The 18,647-nt window shown below is 36.6% G+C and overlaps 1 protein-coding gene across 2 annotated transcripts in view; it reads left to right on the plus strand.

Annotated features, from left to right (window-relative positions):
* The window catches only part of LOC150079033 (twitchin-like), a 2,795,346-nt gene that overhangs the window by 2,639,455 nt on the left and 137,244 nt on the right, over positions 1–18,647 (plus strand). For both annotated transcript variants that reach the window (XM_090382361.1, XM_090382360.1), the window contains one exon: positions 5,290–5,335. In XM_090382361.1, coding sequence (XP_090238487.1) covers positions 5,290–5,335 — 46 coding nt within the window. The remainder of the gene's footprint in view (positions 1–5,289; positions 5,336–18,647) is intronic.

Raw genomic sequence — 18,647 nt, forward strand, 5'->3', positions numbered from 1 at the left:
AAAGTAAGTAAGCAAACCCTTAGCCAGAATTATGTAAGCTTCTTTGGACAAATCTATCCCCAAACAGTTGCATTCCATGGAACTCTACATAAGTTGGAATTTTCCTAAATGTTTATGCGGCACTCGCAAATTTGATTGAAGCAAAAAAGAAATGTTCAACGAACATGTAAATGAATAATTTATTCAATTTTTTTATCTCATGAGCAGGAAAAATTGCAAAAGTGTACAAAATTTCAAAATTATAAAATTACAAAAAGATAGAGGAGACAGGTGTAATTGTCAACAAGTTTTACCTTTCGAGCATCGTTGTCAGAATCAACGTCTCCAGCTGATAAGTACACTGCTGCAGAGGTTGGGGGCTGTGAAAATTTAGAAAGGGTTTTTTAAACACATCATAAAATTTCTCTGAAGTTGCAAAATCAGCACTGGCGACTTCACCGCATACTTTAATGTTTTGGAAACCAGCACAATTTTTGAACCTATTAAACAACCCGTTGCTTGCCATGAACTTGGCTTGGGGTTTGCTATACTTCTGTACTTATCCTTAATATATTGATAAATACTTCTTGCTTTTGCTTGAATGGCCATTGGACTCAGGGGCACTTGCTTCTGAATCTGATTTTCTATCCATATTATTAATAGCTTTTGCATCTTCGATATAGCATCTGAATGCTGTTTTGTGATCACCGTTGATCTTAAATGCATTGGTTCTTTTATACGCACACTGTCCCTTAAAATAGTATTCACTTGAAGCAGCGAGACCTAATTCCATGTAATAGATGACAAACTTTGTCCAGTTTCATATTTCTTAATTAATCATCATCATTTCAAATCAATTTTGTTTCGTTTCCTAGCACTGCAGCAGTTGCACTTTCCATTGGCCCCTTTCCCTTCATCTTTGTAATAAGTAAATAGGAATGAAGAGAAGATTCTGAAAATTTATTTATGTTTTTTATATGATTGAAGATTTCAGTGGAGAGGAACTCATTTCACCTTAATACCCTAACGTAAAAACCCACAGAATTCTAGTTATCAGTATTTTTGCAAATGCAATAAGATTGAATTTACTACCCGTTTATAATAGATTGTGCTAACAGAAAAGCCCAATAAACTGAAAAGTGCAAATTGTTTTTATTGTTTTATGGTAGTGACCTCCAGAAATGTGCTTAAGAAAAATATCACAAAGGCATTCAAAATTGATTCTTATAATGGAACATATGATAAAGATGAAAGTGTAGTGCAATTTCCATTATAAAAATGACCTTTTAGAGAGATAAATAGCTTAGTTATCTAGCAAAAATTTCAACTTCTGAGGTCTTGGAACGAATTACCAAAAAAAAAAAAAGCAATGTGTTATTGGGTTCACATTACGATATTTTCACGATACCTCCATTTATTCCTACATGATGCAAAATACATTTCCACAATTTTTTAAGTTTGCACCGGCCGGCCTGCATAAACTTATGTACAGTCGAATTTCTGTAAGTCAAGTATTACGTAAGCCGGGGATTGGCTGTACTTGGATTTTAGGAAAGCTTTTGATACTATTGCACATGGAAGACTACTCTACAAGTTTGAGCAGTATAGCATTAAGGGCAAGTTGCTACAATGGATAAAAGGTTGGTTGAGTGGGAGATGACAGAGTGTAATAATCAATGGACTAATGTTATCAGTGAAGTTCACCAGGGGTCCGTGTTGGGCCCATTGTTGTTTTCATATTTATCAATGATATTGTTGAAGGTATATCAGGTTTCATGTCCAAGTTTGCAGACAATACAAAGATTGGTAGGGTTGTTAATGACAGAAATAATGGTACACTCCTGCAGCAGGATATAGAAAAGTTGAGCAGGGCTGAGAGATGGAAACTGAAGTTTAACATTGACAAATGCAAAGTACTGTATATGGGGAGCAATAACCCAGGGTATTGAGAATGAAAAAGACCTGGGGATAATTTTGCAGTCAGATATGAAGTTTTCTAAGCAGTGTAGACAGGCTGCAACAGTAGCTTGTGAGGGTCTTGTCAGAGATATATAGGAATTTTGCTAGCAGGAATAAGGAGGTGATTATCCTGTTGTAGAAGGAATGGTTAGGCCACACCTTGAGTACTACATAGAGGTCGGGAGTGCCTCATTTTAGGAAGGATGTAGAGCTGCTGGAACGAGTACAGAGAAGGGCATCGAGATTAGTGAGTGAAACAAAGGGTTGCTGTTACTAAGATAGACCTAAATTCTGTAAATTGCAGCATCTGGAGACTAGGCACCTGCAAGGTGGATTGGGGTCTATAAGGCCTTGAATGGTTTGAGCAGGCTCAATGTTGATGGGATTCTTCCTCTTGCCCAGATTCTGCACCTGAAGTAGCATAAATTCAAATTGAGGAAAGACAGTTGTAGAATAGATGTGTGGAAATTTGTCTTTAGCCAGCAGGTAGTTGATTGCTGGAACAAGCTTCCATCTGTCATTGTGGAAGTTGACAGCTTAAATAAATTCAAGGCTGAAGTAGACAAACTTTTGGAGTGAATGAATGGGTGAAATGGGAAGAGGTTTTTTTTTTGGCTGATGCTATTTGTATAAGTTTGTTTTCTTGCATCTTATGTCTCTGCTAATGCTAATGCTAAAATTATACTGTGAATTAAATTCCGTGATGCATGATTGCTCAGGAGTAACAGCTATTGTAAAAAGCACAGATCTCATAGGTATTTAACCCAACCTTTCTTTCTTTTTTATTTTCATTATTTTGTTTTATTTTATTTTTTTTTTAAGAATTTACTCTTATTGCCAAGGACATATCACAAAAAGATCACAGTTCTAACTACATATACATAAAGTTAGAACTGTGATAGTGTTTTATCTAATGCTTTTGTTGATTATCAAAAAGAAATCCCTTTTAGAGCTAAGTTTGTTTTGTCATGATTATTTAAAAAGGGATAGGTGATCCTAGTTTTATAAACTAGGATCATTTAACCATTTCAATTTTAGGTAACCAACAAATAGGTACTACAAAGTACCTATTTTCTGTTAAAAGAAAGTTAGGCTATTTAAAATTCGAAAGAGTATTAGGCTTTAAAACTCGTGCTACGCAATGTCATCACATTCTAAAATGTTTGGTTTAAACATCTTTAAATGTGCAGTTTGATTGACAGCATTAAAGTGAAATTATTATAAGAATTAAAAAAAAATCACAAAAAACTCATTGTTACACTTTTTCTTGTTGTAATATCCCCTGCTTGTGTTTTTATATCATCTGATTCAATTTAATCAAACTTGGATCCGAAATCCAGAGAATTTATTTAATTTTGGCTTTTGGAAATAAAGGTAATAGGCACAAGTTTTTTTTTTTCTTTTAATTTTCTAGGCTGTTTTCTGTCTGCCTTCAGTTATAAACTATATTTGCCATTACTTAGAAACTCAGATAAGATATGGCAGCATTTACCTGAATATTTATAGCCAGGTCATACATAAATTAATACTTCATTTACATAAAGACAATTTATGCACATAGATAAATGGACCTTCAATACATGCATACCACCAGGAGCCCACACATGAAAATTGTACAGATACATGAGTAATGCATATATTATTTTGGAAATCCCAAAATCTTTTCCTGAGTATTTTGGCCTCGTTAAATAAAAAAAGTGTGTTTTTCGTTAATGGCATGAAAGGCTAATTCTGATGCTGCTGAACGAGAAGAATGAGCTGAGGCTGCATGTTGATTAACACGAAAATTCAAAGAAAAATGCGTAGAACCTTGATAAAATGAGTCGCAATCACTGCAAGAAATGTTGTATACCAAGTTATTTATTTGTGTTGCGAACAAGGAAAGGACTGAGCAATTGTTCAGTATAGTGTGTAATTTTCATATTGACCTGGCCACAATTTTCAATTTGGTATCTTTAAAGAATCTGTTAATCTGTATGTGCCACTGTTCAACATATGGGACAGAAATAAATATTTTTTGCTATTAATGTTGTTGGTTGGAGTAGTTTTTTTGTATCCTATCCTTAGCTTGTACCCTAATTCGGTTTATTGTAGCAAGGGGGTAAACTCCTGTTTAAGAATTACTCCCTTGCTACAAAAAAACAAAGTAGGGTACAAGCTAAGGATAGGATACAAAAAACTACTCCAACCAACAATAGTAATAGCAAAAAATACTTTATTTCTGTCCCATATGTTGAACAGTGGCCAAACAGCTTAACTGATTCTTTAAAGATACCGAATTTAAAATTGTGACCAGGTGAATACAGAAATTACACACTATACTGAACAATCACTCAGTTCTTTCCTCATTCACAACACAAATAAATGACCTGGTATACAAAATTTCTTCCTCCAGTGATTGTGACTCATCTTATCAAGGTTCTATGTGTTTTCCTTTGAATTTTCGTGTTAATCAACATGCAGCCTCGGCTCGTGCTTCTCATTCAGCAGCTTCAGAATTAGCCTTTCATGCCGTTAACAAAAAACATAAACGTACTTTTTTATTTAACGAGGCCAAAATACTTAATGTCCAACGTAATTATACGAGATATTAATTGCAGAAACTGTCCAAATTAAATTACATGAGAATTCTGTTAATGTTCCCCAGCCATATCTAGTCTCCGATTCGTGGTCTTTTACGCACATGTGCGAAGACAAATAATCCCTATATAAGTTTCATACTCACCCCTCTTCAGTAATTTTCATTCCTGTGATCATGACACATGGTCGAAAAGCATTGTCAACTTCAGGAAGGAAAATCGTTTTGCAATTTTTTTGTTAAATTAATTTTTACTTAATATTTAATTGCGTTAAATTGATTTTTAATGGTGTTCAATTAATTTTTAATTATTTTTCACTATAATGTAAGATTTTCGATTTTTTAATTGTTTTCATTTTAATTTCTGGAGAGTATCATATGGAAGTATTCTACGTATCATATTGAGGTAAACTTCTCTTATTCTTTTACAAATATTGATAGCAACGTAGAATGTATTGAGCATTATAACTCTGGTTCATACTATCATAATGATAAGCAGTAAAAAACCATGTAAGAAAGCAACAAGTTGCAGTGAATTTCATTTTTCTGAATTACCGAAACTAGCTAAAGTGACTTCTTCAAAGGAGAACTGGGTCAAAAAAAGCAGGCACTTTTTCTGACCCCAGTGCTTTAGAGATGTTTCATTATATTATAATTTAAGATAAGAATGAAACTGTATGATGCTTTCTCCTTTCAAACTTACTAGAAATTTAAGAAAAATTAAGAAAATTTCTAATTTATTCAATACTTATTGGATTTATTTTTCTTTTAAGCCGTACCCATCGATATACCACAGATCAGGTTGGAGGAACCTGTTAGGTAAGTACATTAGGCTCAGTCTACAGCATTTTTAAAGGCTGTAAATATTCTTTATGTGAATTGTATCATTTCAGTGAACATTATTATACATTACAAACTGTAATGTATAATAATATGTAATAATATATAATAATAATGGTGGCCGCAACAGCTCCTCAGGGAGTTATGTGACTGGAAGAAGAAAATAATAATAATAACAAAAATAAACTGATGATAGTCTATACATTGATTCTATGTTAGGGAAATGGAAAAATTATGTGTAAATAAAGAACATAAGATGGTAATGAATATGCATTTACCTGTAAGAATAAATCAGAGCCTTCAAGCCTCGATATGAAACTCCTCAATAAAAATACACAACAAAAAAAATAAAAACTGCAAATTGAGAGCACAGGCAAGAGAAGCCACAAACAGGGAATAGTAATAGAAATGCCAATGCATAAAAGTATAATGCCATAAACAGTACCCATACTGTGTGTATGTTCTGATAAATAAACAAAATGGAGATGATGAAGTTTGCTTGCCATCTTCACAAATTATTATCTCGAATTGTTCATCATCACTGAAATGTCCTAGATAGGGCAAATCTTGTAGAGTGTAAAGGAACAAAATTTTGTTTTTGAATGTTTACCTTCTGTAAACCAGTTACTTTTCTCCAACACGCAATATGAATCATGATGACTGTTACTTTAGATCAGGGATGAGCAACTTATGGATTTCAAGGACTGCTTGCCTCTTTGATCATTATAATTCAGAAAAATAAATATTTGAACATAATGCAAGTTTAATCTATTTAGAATTTGATGATAATTCTGAGAGAGTAAAAAATTTTAACCTTGATATATCTAAAATTAAACTTCATAATGTATGTAAAACAAAAAAAAAATGTCAGTTTTTTTATTGCAAACAAAAAAGAGCATTACTGCAAGCCTGACAGAATAGATTGCAGGATACATCAGGCCATGGGCTACCAGTTGACCATCACTCCTGATATCTGTGACCACATAACTGCTCATAAAATCCTAGCCCTATTTCTCATGCCCTATTTCTATCATTATTTATGTAGCGAATTCATGGCAGTGGAAGTTAGATTATGGTAATAGCATTCTCACACTTTCTTTAACTCTTTTTATATAAATGCATGTCCTTAAAGGCATGTATACATTTGAACATAGATGAACACATACCAACTGAACACTAACAATAACTCAGCTATTTCTTGTTCAAATGGGCAGTACTATTCACCAAAAAGATATTTGTTTAATTTGCATATGTTACGGTCATTTGCAAGAGAATATCACACATCCACACTTGAACACTGAATACAAATTAATTCCTTTGAGCATAACCAAGAGATCATTATCCATCAAATTGCATTCTTGGGAATTCAGTAAACAGCCAATGTACTTTGATAAATGTGTGCACATCAGAGTATTTTAGACTGTTCCAGCTTCTTTTTTTTTTTTTTTTCCATTCAAGTGCATATAAGGCCTTTTAGCAATTTTTGGGTTGAAAACAAACTGAGGAACCATTTCTCCTATTGTACACATTTAACTATAAATAACTTGAATATTTGGAGAAGCAGGAAGTCACTAGACTTGCATGAACTGCATTTTAATATTACCCCAATTCACTACAACTAATCACTGGAATACTTAAAAATTACTTATTATAAATCTGAAGTGTCTCAGTACTTATAAACCTATTCCAGTTTAATAAAAAGAAAAATAAAGGGAAAAAAGTTTTCTAACCTCAAAATGACACAGTATCCTGGGATGATACTGTCAAATTCATCAGATCGAATTTTCAAATAAGTAAATTTGCATAATAATATCACCCCATTTACTACATTTTTTGTTTCTTCAGAAACAAGAAATTCAGTAAACTTCATGAAGTTATTAATGTTCATGCAATAAAGGTATGAGTTTGTAAATCGAATGCCCACTGTCACAAATTTTTGTGCATAAGATTGAATGTTAAAATCTGAAACACAATCCCCATCCCCGAAGTGCTGTATTATCTCTATAAAATAATACAATTTAAGCTGTTATACAGGGTAATTCACTATTAGTGCGACAAACTTGCAGTAAGTGTAGGGGCCACAAAGACGAATCAGAATCACATAGCATTGCAGGGTCCGAAATGCCTTCGTCGTGCAGTAGAGGACATTGAGCGGGAGGTCGCGTGAACAGCGATCCCGCTGGAAGTCAGCATTTGTGAGCCGTTTCTGTTCAAGAAACCAAGTAGCAAAAGTCCTCCGGAGTGGATAACCCGCAGGCTCCATTGATTGGACGCGTTGCAGATGGTATGAACTCATTTGGTTTGTTGACAGTATCCTCCATACAGTGGATTGGGAAATACCGTACTTGGATTGCCTTCTGCAAGATGTAGGACATTCTCCTCATTGTCTGGCATCCTTGTCGTTCGCTCTCGATTCATGGTACCTCTCGTGAAACAACCAGTCTCACGTAACCTTCTGTGCACACATGCGAAAATCGTATGATGAGGAGCATGCCTGTGCGGGAAACGTTCCTGGTTCAAGTGCAGAGCAGCGCACCCATTACAGTCCGCAGCTCCATATGCAAGGTGCATGTTGGCCAGTTCAACGATTGAATACGCGTCCATCCTACTGCCTTGGGAACTGGTTCGCAAATGCTGACTTCCAGCGGGATCGCTGTTCATGCGACCTCCCATTCAACGTCCTCTACCGCATGACGAAGGCATTTCGGACCCTGCAATGCTATGTGATTCCGATTTGTCTTTGTGTCCCCTACATCTCCTGCAAGTTTGTCGCACTGGTAGTGAATCACCCTGTATCTATTTAATAACATCTTTTTAGGAAATTGGTTTCATATTTGATGTGAGCATAAGTCAAGCCTTAACAGTGGAAACTCTACCTCCACCATAGTAGACATCAAAACACCCTGAAGATGGAAAATGAACACAGATTCATATAATTATCAAATTACTTTAGTGCCTGCAGTGGAATATAACCCAGTAACTTATATTATACATGTTGTCTCAAAAATATTGGTACAAATGTTTAGGGGAGGTAGGTAATAAAGGAATGTGAATCGCATAGGAACCCATAACCGGAAACGTCACCCTAAGTCGGTACACGGCGCTGTTCATCAGTTTGCGAGAGGGAAAATTTCTGGTTTACTCATTCAAGCAGTAGTCACCACACGAAGAGCATCATCGATATACGAACTGTAAGCTGGCAGACATCCACCTAGTGTATGGATTAGCAGAGAGCCCACACGGTGTGCGCCCCATGCGGCACAACATCACTTCACAATAAATGTGTGGGCAGATATGGTCGATGGCTGCTTAGTCGGCCCATACCTGTTACTATTCCGCATGAACTCCGCTAAATATCGGATCTTTCTTGAACAAGTTCTACCAGGGTTACTTGCGATGTTCCAGCAAATGTGAGACGCAACATTTGGTTTCAACATGATGGGGCGCCTACCCATTATGAAAGGTGTGTTCCTGACCATTTGAACAGGCGTTTTGGGCGTTGATGGATTGGCCGTGGTGGACCCGTTGCCTGGCCCACACACTCACCTGATTTATCGAGCCTTGATTTCTTTCTGTGGAGGGCCCTCAAATCTATTGTGTATGAATCGCCAGTGGAGACTGAAATCGATCTCGTGGCGAGACTCGTCTGCACTGCTGCTACTGTCAAAGAAACTCCAGGTGTGTTCGACCATGTCCACCAATCCATGCTGCGTCGGTGTCGCGCATGCATTGCGTCTCATGGTGGAACCTTCGAGCATCTGTTATAACATCATGAAATGCATCCATCTCGTACTCCATTGTTAATATTATGTCAAATAAATGTTTGCCACTAATTACTGTCTTGTGTCATTTCTGCTTCTTGTGCCTCTGCTACTACTTTCCCGTGACGTTTCCGGTTATGGGTTCCTATGCGATTCACATTCCTTTAGATGTTACCTACCCCCCTCCCCAAAACGTTTGTACCAATATTTTTGAGACACCCTGTATATTAAGAGTAGGAGACCGGCGGAATTACTTAACAAGTACAGGTCACTGTTGAAAAAAAGCCATGAATTAGGGTGGAATTTGAAAGTATCTGCAATTCTGCAAAGACACGATAGGAGGGAGTATATGATGAGAGCCTTGTTAATCAATTCGGCCCTGGAAAGATTGTGCAAGGCTTAAGGGGTAGAATATTTTTCAGCCTGGTCTGTATTTGTTAACAGGAGAGACTGCTTCTACAGGGATGGGATACACTTAAATAGAAAGGGTGCAAGAATATTTGCTGATGCTATCGAGTCAGTGTTAGGTGGGTCAGAAAACTGCTAGCTTGGGGGGATACAAAGGCTAATAAATTAACAGTAGCCACTGACAGAGGTGAAAGTGATTCTTGCACTCCTTCTATTGGAATGAGCAGCAGCTTGGAAAACAAGAAGCAGGGTATTTCAGAGACTGCTGGGAGTCATTGCGGTACAAGTAAACACATGGATTGTGTTAAGGTAGCTAAGAATAGGAACAGGTGCATGTATACTTGCGTGTACACCAATACTAGGAGTTAGGTAAATAAATTTGATAAATTTGAGGTATTGCTCAAAACATCAAAGGCAGATATTGTTGGGATATCAGAGATGTGGTGTCACACAGATATAAGGAATGCAGACCTGGAATTTGGGGGAGTACGATGTGTACAGAAAGGATAGACAGGATAGGAAGGGAGGAGGGGTTATGATATTAGTTAAGAAACACATAAAAGCCAAGGAAGTGAAGCCAGTCAACATCGCTGGACAGTGCAGTGTCGAGTCAGTTTGCTGTGACATTATTTTATTATTTTTTATTATTTTTTTATTATTAGCCATATGGTGCAAGGAAGCCTGAGGCTTATGCTGCACCAGGCAAAAAAAAAAAAAAAAAAAATTTCCCTATTACCCTGAGAGAGAGAGAGAGAGAGAGAGAGAGAGAGAGAGAGAGAGAGAGAGAGTAGAAAGGAATCATCAAGAAAGAGAAGAATGATGATATCCAGCTCAGGACCCTTAGTGTGCCAAGCCCATACTCACCAGATGTGAGCCCCTGGGGATAAACATTGGGAGATCAAAACTGAGAGTAGGAGTGTGCTATAGGCCTAATGACTCTGATGAGTATAATAAGAAACTGTACAGGGAAATAGAGTGGGTCAGTAAATCAGAGTTTTATAATGGGTGATTTTAATTTCCCAGATATTGACTGGAATTTGTGGGTTGGTCACTCACACACTAGCAAGGCTTTTATGGATTTATTGGATGATTCTTTTCTACATCAGCATGTTCGGGAGGCAACTAGAGGGAGTAATACTCTTGATCTGATTATCAGCAGTGATTCTTCATGCATTAAGAATCTGCAGACAAAGAAACCACTAGGTGGCAGTGATCACAGTGTGCTAAAAAAATTTACTCAAAGAGGTAACTACCATCAGGGGTAAAGGGAAGGGTTTTTGCTTTCGTAAAGGTGACTACGATAGTCTGAGATAATATTTAAATTCTATACAGTGGGACCAACTGATGATGTTACCAACAGAAAATTAAAAATGGGAAGCATTCAAAGAATTTATCTTGGAAGCTACTAGGCTTTACATACCAACTAAGAAATATTGTTCAAGGTTTAGGCCTAAATGGATGTCAGATGAACTAATGAGACATGTGGCAGAGAAGAAAAATGCATGGGATACATATAAATTAATGAGTGACATGGAAGCCTATGATAGATATAAGCTGGTCTGTAACCAAGTCACAAAGGACATTAGGCAGGCAAAGGCAGATTATGAGAAATCCTTGGCAAAGGATGCAAAGAAAAACAGAAAAGGGTTCTTTACATATGTAAACACTAGAAGGAAAGGGATGAATCAGTTTGGTCCACTGGATATTGATGGTTTACACATGAGGAGTTATTCAGGAAGGGGAATGCCAGAGGTGAAGTAAACTCTGGCAGTGAGCTAGATGTTTTTCCAATAATTGAGAGCAAAGTGGAGGAGACATTGTTGAGGATAAACATAAAAAAGGCAAACGGGGTGGATGGGATCTATCCAGTTATATTAAAGGAGGCAGCAAAGGAAGTAAGCAATACTTCCTTAGCCATAATTATGAGAGCTTCTTTGGACTCAGGGGACGTACCCATAGACTGGAGATGTGCAGATGTGACACCAATTCACAAAGGAGGATCAAAGGCTGACACAAGTATTTATAATCCTGTGAGTTTAACTTCTGTTCCAATAAAATTAATGGAGACACTGGTTAAAGAAGCACTGCAGGATAATCTAGACAAGACTTCAGTTATAGCTCAGACATAGCATGGTTTTGTTAAAGGAAAGTCTTGCCTAACCAATTTGATTGGATACTATGATGCAGGGAATAATTTGATATTATATATTTGGATCTTAGAAAGGCTGTTGAAAGATACTGTTGCACATGAAAGACTGCTGCACAAATTGGAGCAGTGTGGCATTGGAGGAAAATTGCTGCTATGGATAAAGGGATGGTTGAGGGGGTGAAGACAGAGAGTGGTAATCAGTGGGTACTGCTCATCATGGACTAATGTGGAGTCCCTCAGGGTTGGGTCCATTTTTGTTTTCTGTATTTATAAATGATACTGATGATGGTATATCAAGCTTAATGTCCAAGTTTTCAGATGATACAAAGGTTGGCAGCATTGATAAGGATCTGGAAAGGTTGAGCAGATGGGCTGAGAGGTGGCAAATGAAGTTTAACATTGACAAATGTAAAGTTCTACATATGAGAAGCAGTATTCCCATAGTAACGTATCAACTCTGTGGTACCACACTGACAGTGATAGAGAACGAAAAGGACCTGGGGTTAATTGTGCAGGCAGATATGAAATTTTCTGACAGTGCAGACGGTCTGCAAGAGTAGCTCCTGGTGTCTTGGCAATGATATACAGGAATTTTTCTAGCAGGGATAAGGAAGTGATTATCCCCTTGTATAAGGCAATGGTCAGGCCACACCTTGAGTACTGTATACAGGTCTGGTGGCCTTATTTTAAGAAGGATGTAGAGCTGTTGGAACAAGTAAAGAGAAGGGCAACAAGAGTAGTGAACAGAACAATGGGTTGCTCTTACAAAGAAAGGCTTAAGTTTTGCAAATTACAGTGTCTAGAGACTAGGCACCTGCGATTTTTTTTTTTTTTTTTTTTTGATTTGGTAGTTGTTGGCGCATCGGCTTCTGTGACCATATTGCACCTCCCAAAGTTTTTGCAGTACTTTGATCCAAGCCCGAGGCGGGAATCGAACCCGCGACCTTTGGGTTGCCGGGCAGGTACTTTACCCACTCGGCTAGCCCGGTCGGCGGCACCTGCGAGGTGATCTGATTGAGGTGTATAAAGCCTTGAATGGTTTGAGCATGCTCAATGCTGATGGGATTCTTCCTCTTGCTCAGAATAATCGCCTGAGAAGGCATAAATTCAAATTGAGGAAAGACGGTTGTAGGAAAAATGTGCGGAAGTTTGTCTTTAGCCAGTGGATGGTTGATTGCTAGAACAAATTTCGATCTGTTGTTGCAGAATTTGATAGCTTAAATAGATTCAAGGCAGAACTTGATAAACATTTGGAGTGAGGGGATGGGTGAAATAAGGGGTGTTTTTTTTTTTTTTTTTTTTTGGCTGATGCTATATAAGCTTGTTTTCTTGCATCATGTGCCCTTGCTAATGCTAAAAATAAAATTCCATTAAGTTCACTCATCGTTCGTGAAAAGGCAAAACACCTTTATCAATACTTTAGCAAAACTAGTGATAGCACTGGTGGGTGATAGCTAAATTTTTAGCTAGCAAAGGCTAGTTTTGAAAGATTTAAAAATTGATATGGCCTTCATAATGTGAAACTTAAGCGAGTCTGCATCAGTGGATTTCATGGCTGCAGAAAGTTCCTGACTGAATTAAAAAAATTAATTAATGACAAAGGATGTGTTCCCAAACAATGTTCAATGCAGATGAAAGTGGGTTGTTCTGGAAGAGAATGCCAGCCAGAACATACTTAACACAAAATGAAAAATCTGCTTCTAGATTCAAAGCTTCCAAAGATAGGCTTACTCTTTTGTTTTTTGAAAACGCTAGTGGACACATGATCAAACTGATGCTCATGTATAAATCGCAGGATCTACGTGCTTTGAAGGAAAAGAATAAAAAAATCTTCCAGTTTATTGGAAATCCAATAAAAAAGCCTGCGTAACAACTACACTTTTAAGAGAATGGTTTAATGATATCTTTGTGCAAGAGGTGGAAAGTTACTTAGCTTCAAAATCTTTGCCTTTCAAAGTTCTGCTTCTTATTGATAATGTACCAGGACATCAAGCAGTCTAGCATTTGACCACCCAAATGTTGAAATTGTGTTTTCGGCATCCAACACCACATCACTTTTACAACTGATAGACCAAGGTGTGATTGCTGCATTTAAATCCTACTATGTTAGGAGAACTTTTACTATCTTAATGGAAAAAATGGAAAGGGAGTTAGACTTAACTGTAAGTCAAAGTTAGAAAAATGATAACATCGCAGATTGCCTGATCTCTAATGTCAATGAACTGGTTGCCGATATCGTAGCAATTGCACAGGGAATAGAAGGCAGGAGCTTTGAAAACATTGATGCAACAGACATTCAGGAACTTATTGAGACTCATGTGGATCAATTAGTGACAAGGTCAGAATGATCCTGAGGAGGAAGATCTCGACATTGTTAGACCAGAATTAAATAACAAATCACTAAAGGAAATCTTCTCCATACAACTTTCAGATAAGGTGGTGGAAATGGATCCTAATTTGGAAAGAAGCATCAAGTTTAAATGAGACCTAGAACAATTACTCTTGCTTTACAGGGAAATTCAAAAGGAGCTCAATAAAAAAATGAAGAAACAAACTTTGATTATGAGTTATTTTTCACCCAGCAACCCATATTCTTGATATGTTTTTGAAAGATTTGCTTGAAATTTCTAATAAATGTTACATTTAATATTAAATTGTTTCTTATTTTCATTTCGATACCTTATGCTTGTATTTCGCTATGTACTATGTTTGTCATTGTAAATAGTCATATTATATAATATTGGTGTAAAAACACCATAGACAGCTCTTAAAAGAAAAAAACTACGATAGTAGTGTAAAGGGCATTATTTCAACTATTGTGCTCATCATTGTGAAGGATGAGCACAATATGAGATACAGATGAAATGATGCCTTTTACACTATTATCATAGTTTTTTTCCTTTAAGAGTTGTCTATGGTGTTTTTACACCTATATTATATAGATAATTATAACTTAAAATATTATGCCCAGTTGCATTCAGTCTTACTTAAACATAGTCATATTATGTAGATACATATAATACATACAAAGACAAAATTTTAGACTAGTTTTTCTTATATATTTCATACTTTGGAATGGAACCCTTTTATTACTATGGGTTCCATAACTCAGTATTCGTGCCATTTCTCAGGAACATAATCTCTGCAAATAGCGGGTGTTTACTGTATTTATTAATGATATTGATGAATACATATAAGCTTAATATCTAAGTTTGCAGATAATGCAAAGGGGTGGCAGAATAATTAATCACAGTAATCAGGGTATACTATTGCAACAAATTCTAGAAAAATTAGGCTGAGAAATTGCAATTAATTTTAACAGTGACAAATGAAGGTACTGCATATGGGTAACAGTAATCACAGAATAACATACTAACCAAGTGGTATTGCACATTCGGGGTAGGGAGAATGAAAAAGACTTGGGAGTAATTGTGCATGCAGCCAAACACGAAGTTCTCTGAGCAGCACAGACGTACTGCTAGGACAGCTCATGGGGTTTTGTCAAATGACATACTGGAATTTTGCCAGAAAGAATAAAAATGATTATCTCATTCTATATGGCAGTGTTTCCCTGCCAATATACAATGGGATAATCAATTTATTAATTAATTTGTTCTTTCGTAATCTTTAAAAAATTACAGAACCCTGGGATCAATATCCCTCTCACTATAGATTGTCCAATCAGTACAGCATAGTACGGCACTGCCAAAAGTTTATATCTTCTCTTATTTAAACAATATTATGTTTATCACTTCAAATAACATACATATATTCATACATTCGTATGATTAACAGAACATGCTATGATTTCTTAAATTAAAATTATTATTAAAAATATTTAATTCCTTTTGAGAGACATTATTACAATTTTTTTTTTTTTTTTAAGTTTCCCCCCTTATTTTCTGGCAGAGCCACCACTTTCATTTCATAGAACCCTTGCAATCTGCAGAATACCATTTGGAAAATACTGGTATAAGACAATGGTTAGACCAAATCTTGAGTAGTGCATACTAATCTGGAAGCCTCAGCTTAGGAAATATGTGGATCTGTTGGAACAGGTGGAGAGAAGAGCAGTGATATTTGTGAGGGAGAACAAAATGGGGATCTTACTAAGAAGAGCTTCAGTCCTGCAAATTGCAGCATCTGGAGACTAGGCACCAACAAGGAGATCAGACTGAGGTGTTTAAGGATATGAATGGATTGAGTAAGCTCAATGCTGATGGCATCCTTCTTGTTCAGACTATATATGTGATAGGGCATAATGTCAAATTGAGGAAAGATGGTTGTAGGATAAATGTGTGGAAAGTTTTCTTCAGCCAGCAGGTAGTTGATTGTTGGAACAAAATTCCATATGGTGTTGTAGAAGTGATTAGTTTGAATAAATTCAAGGAAAAACTGAAAGTGGACAGGTGATATGGGAATGTATATATATTTTTTTGTTCATATTGTATAAGCTTGTACCTTGTGTCATTTGTCACTACTAATAATAATAATATTTTTGCTAGCTACATAAAAAAATTTCATGCTAGCTAATCAAATAAACTAAAGAATTAGCATATAATTTGAATATAAAAGTAACAGATGGGCTCTCAGCGGTACTCAAACTGTTTGTTTCCAAATACTTATATATATACTCAATTCATAAGTGGGGATCAGTGACACGAGAAATTACAGACCTGTTAGCTTAATATCTGTTCCAGGAAAAAGAATGGAGTCACTGGTTAAAGAAGTAAGGCAGGACCATCTGGGCAGGAATGCAATTATACTGCAGTCACAGTGTAAATTTGTTAAGGGATGGTCTTGATACTATGATGCATTGACAAATGAACTGGACACAAAAAATTTTTTTTATGTCATATACTTGAATTTCAGGAAGGCTTTGATGCTGTTGCACATAAAAGACTGCTGTATAAACTGGAGCATTCATTTTTTTTTTTTTTTTTCATTTATTGAGTAAAGTGGCCCTTAGCCAAAAAAAGTCTGGAAAATCCATCATACATGTAGAAATGGTATAGTACAGTATACAATTATTTACAATACAAATTTCACATTCACATTACAAATCAACTGTTCTGTGCAATGGTCATCCCCTCAGCTACAGCAGAAACCAATGAAGAGACACTGTCCACAGATGAGCACAAGCATCACATTCTAGTGATCATCGCCGGTATTCTCCAAAAGACAAAGAGCTCAACGAACAGCCATCTACCAGCAACCAGAGAGCTCAACAGAAGTTACTCATATTAACCAAGCTGGAAGAAGGTGTTATTGCAGGATCAAATCCAAGAAAAACAACTAAGGTTTCTTGCCAACTGCTTTGGCAGGAGCAGAAGTGGACGCCCACCCATTAAGGAAACAGAGTACCAACATCCTGTCCACCTCTGCAAAGAATTTTCTCTGTTCCTATATAAAAATTGACATACTGCTCCATGTAAAGGAGAAGGTACAGTTCACCAATTCACCCATTATTCTACCTTAACTCTTCCAATTGTAAAAGTATATTCCTTCCCATGAAAACTAAATTTGCAAAATTTTGAAAGGCAATAAAATTTTCCCTTGTTTTAATAAGTGGCTCAATGGCTAAACCCATCCACCAGACGAGTTACATTATCAACATTGTTCAGTAAATCCAAACACAACTCAGCATATTCCAAACAATTAAACACATGTTTCCAGATCACCACACGTACAGTTGCATCTTGCTACAATTCCAAGACTATTCAGTTTAGCAAAAAATGATCCATGACCTATTAGTAAGAATGAACAACGTAGATTTGGTACTAACCAGATTGGTTTAATATAATTCACACCATTAACATAAGGGAAAAATTTGAATGTTATTCTACCTTTTTCCAAACAATTCCATCTGTTTTGCATTTTTGTAAAAGGAGCTCCCAAATCCTCTTCTTTTCATTTCTCAAGTCATTTAAAATGTTAATTTCAATGCCCAGCAACTCTTCTCAAATAAAAGGATAGGCTTCTAAACACTAACTGCAAATCAAGTGGCATTTTGCCCGCTAACACTTTCAAAGCTTCTGTGGAAACCGTTCTGCAGGCCATCACCATTTTTATAACATTAGCATTAGCAGAGGCACACGATGCAAGAAAGCAAGCTTATGCAGCATCAGCCAAAAAAAAAAAAAAAAAAAAAGGTCCGATTTCACTCCACCATTCGTTCCAAATACCTGTCCAGCTCACCCTTGAATTTATTTAGACTATCAACTTCCACAACAAAAGATGGAAGTCTGTTCCACCAACCAACTACCCGCTATCTAAAGGCAAACTTCCACACATCTATCCTACAACTGTCTTTCCTCAATTTGAATTTATGCCCTCTCAGGTGATTATTCTGAGCAAGAGAAAGAATCCCATCAGCACTAAGCATGCTCAAACCATTCAAGGCTTTATACACCTCAATCAGATCACCTTGCAGGTGCCTAGTCTCCAAACACTGTAATCTTCAAAACTTAAGCCTTTCTTCGTAAGAGCAACCCTTTGTTCCATTGACTAATCTTGTTCCCTTCTCTGTACTTGTTCCAACAGCTCTATATCCTTCTTAAAATGAAGCCTCCAGACCTGTATACAGTACTCAAGGTGTGGCCTGACCATCGTCTTATACAATGGGATAATCACCTCCTCCCTGCTAGAAAAATTCCTGCATTTCATTGACAAGACACCATGAGCTACTCTTGCAGACCATCTGCACTGCTCAGAAAATTTCATATCTGTCTGCACAGTTACCCCCAGGTCCTTTTCATTCTCTACCACTGTCAGTGTTGTACCACAGAGTTGATACATTACTCTGGGATTACTGCTTCTCATATGTAGTACTTTACATTTGTCAATGTTAAATTTCATTTGCCACCTCTCAGCCCATCTGCTCAACTTTTCTAGATCCTGTTGCAGCAGTGTACTGTCATTAACAACTCTGCCAACCTTTGTATCGTCTGCAAACTTGGACATTAAGCCTGAT

Source organism: Mastigoproctus giganteus, chromosome 10, assembly GCF_048544385.1.
Source record: "Mastigoproctus giganteus isolate SK-2022 chromosome 10, ASM4854438v1, whole genome shotgun sequence".
Taxonomy (NCBI): Eukaryota; Metazoa; Arthropoda; class Arachnida; order Uropygi; family Thelyphonidae; genus Mastigoproctus; species Mastigoproctus giganteus.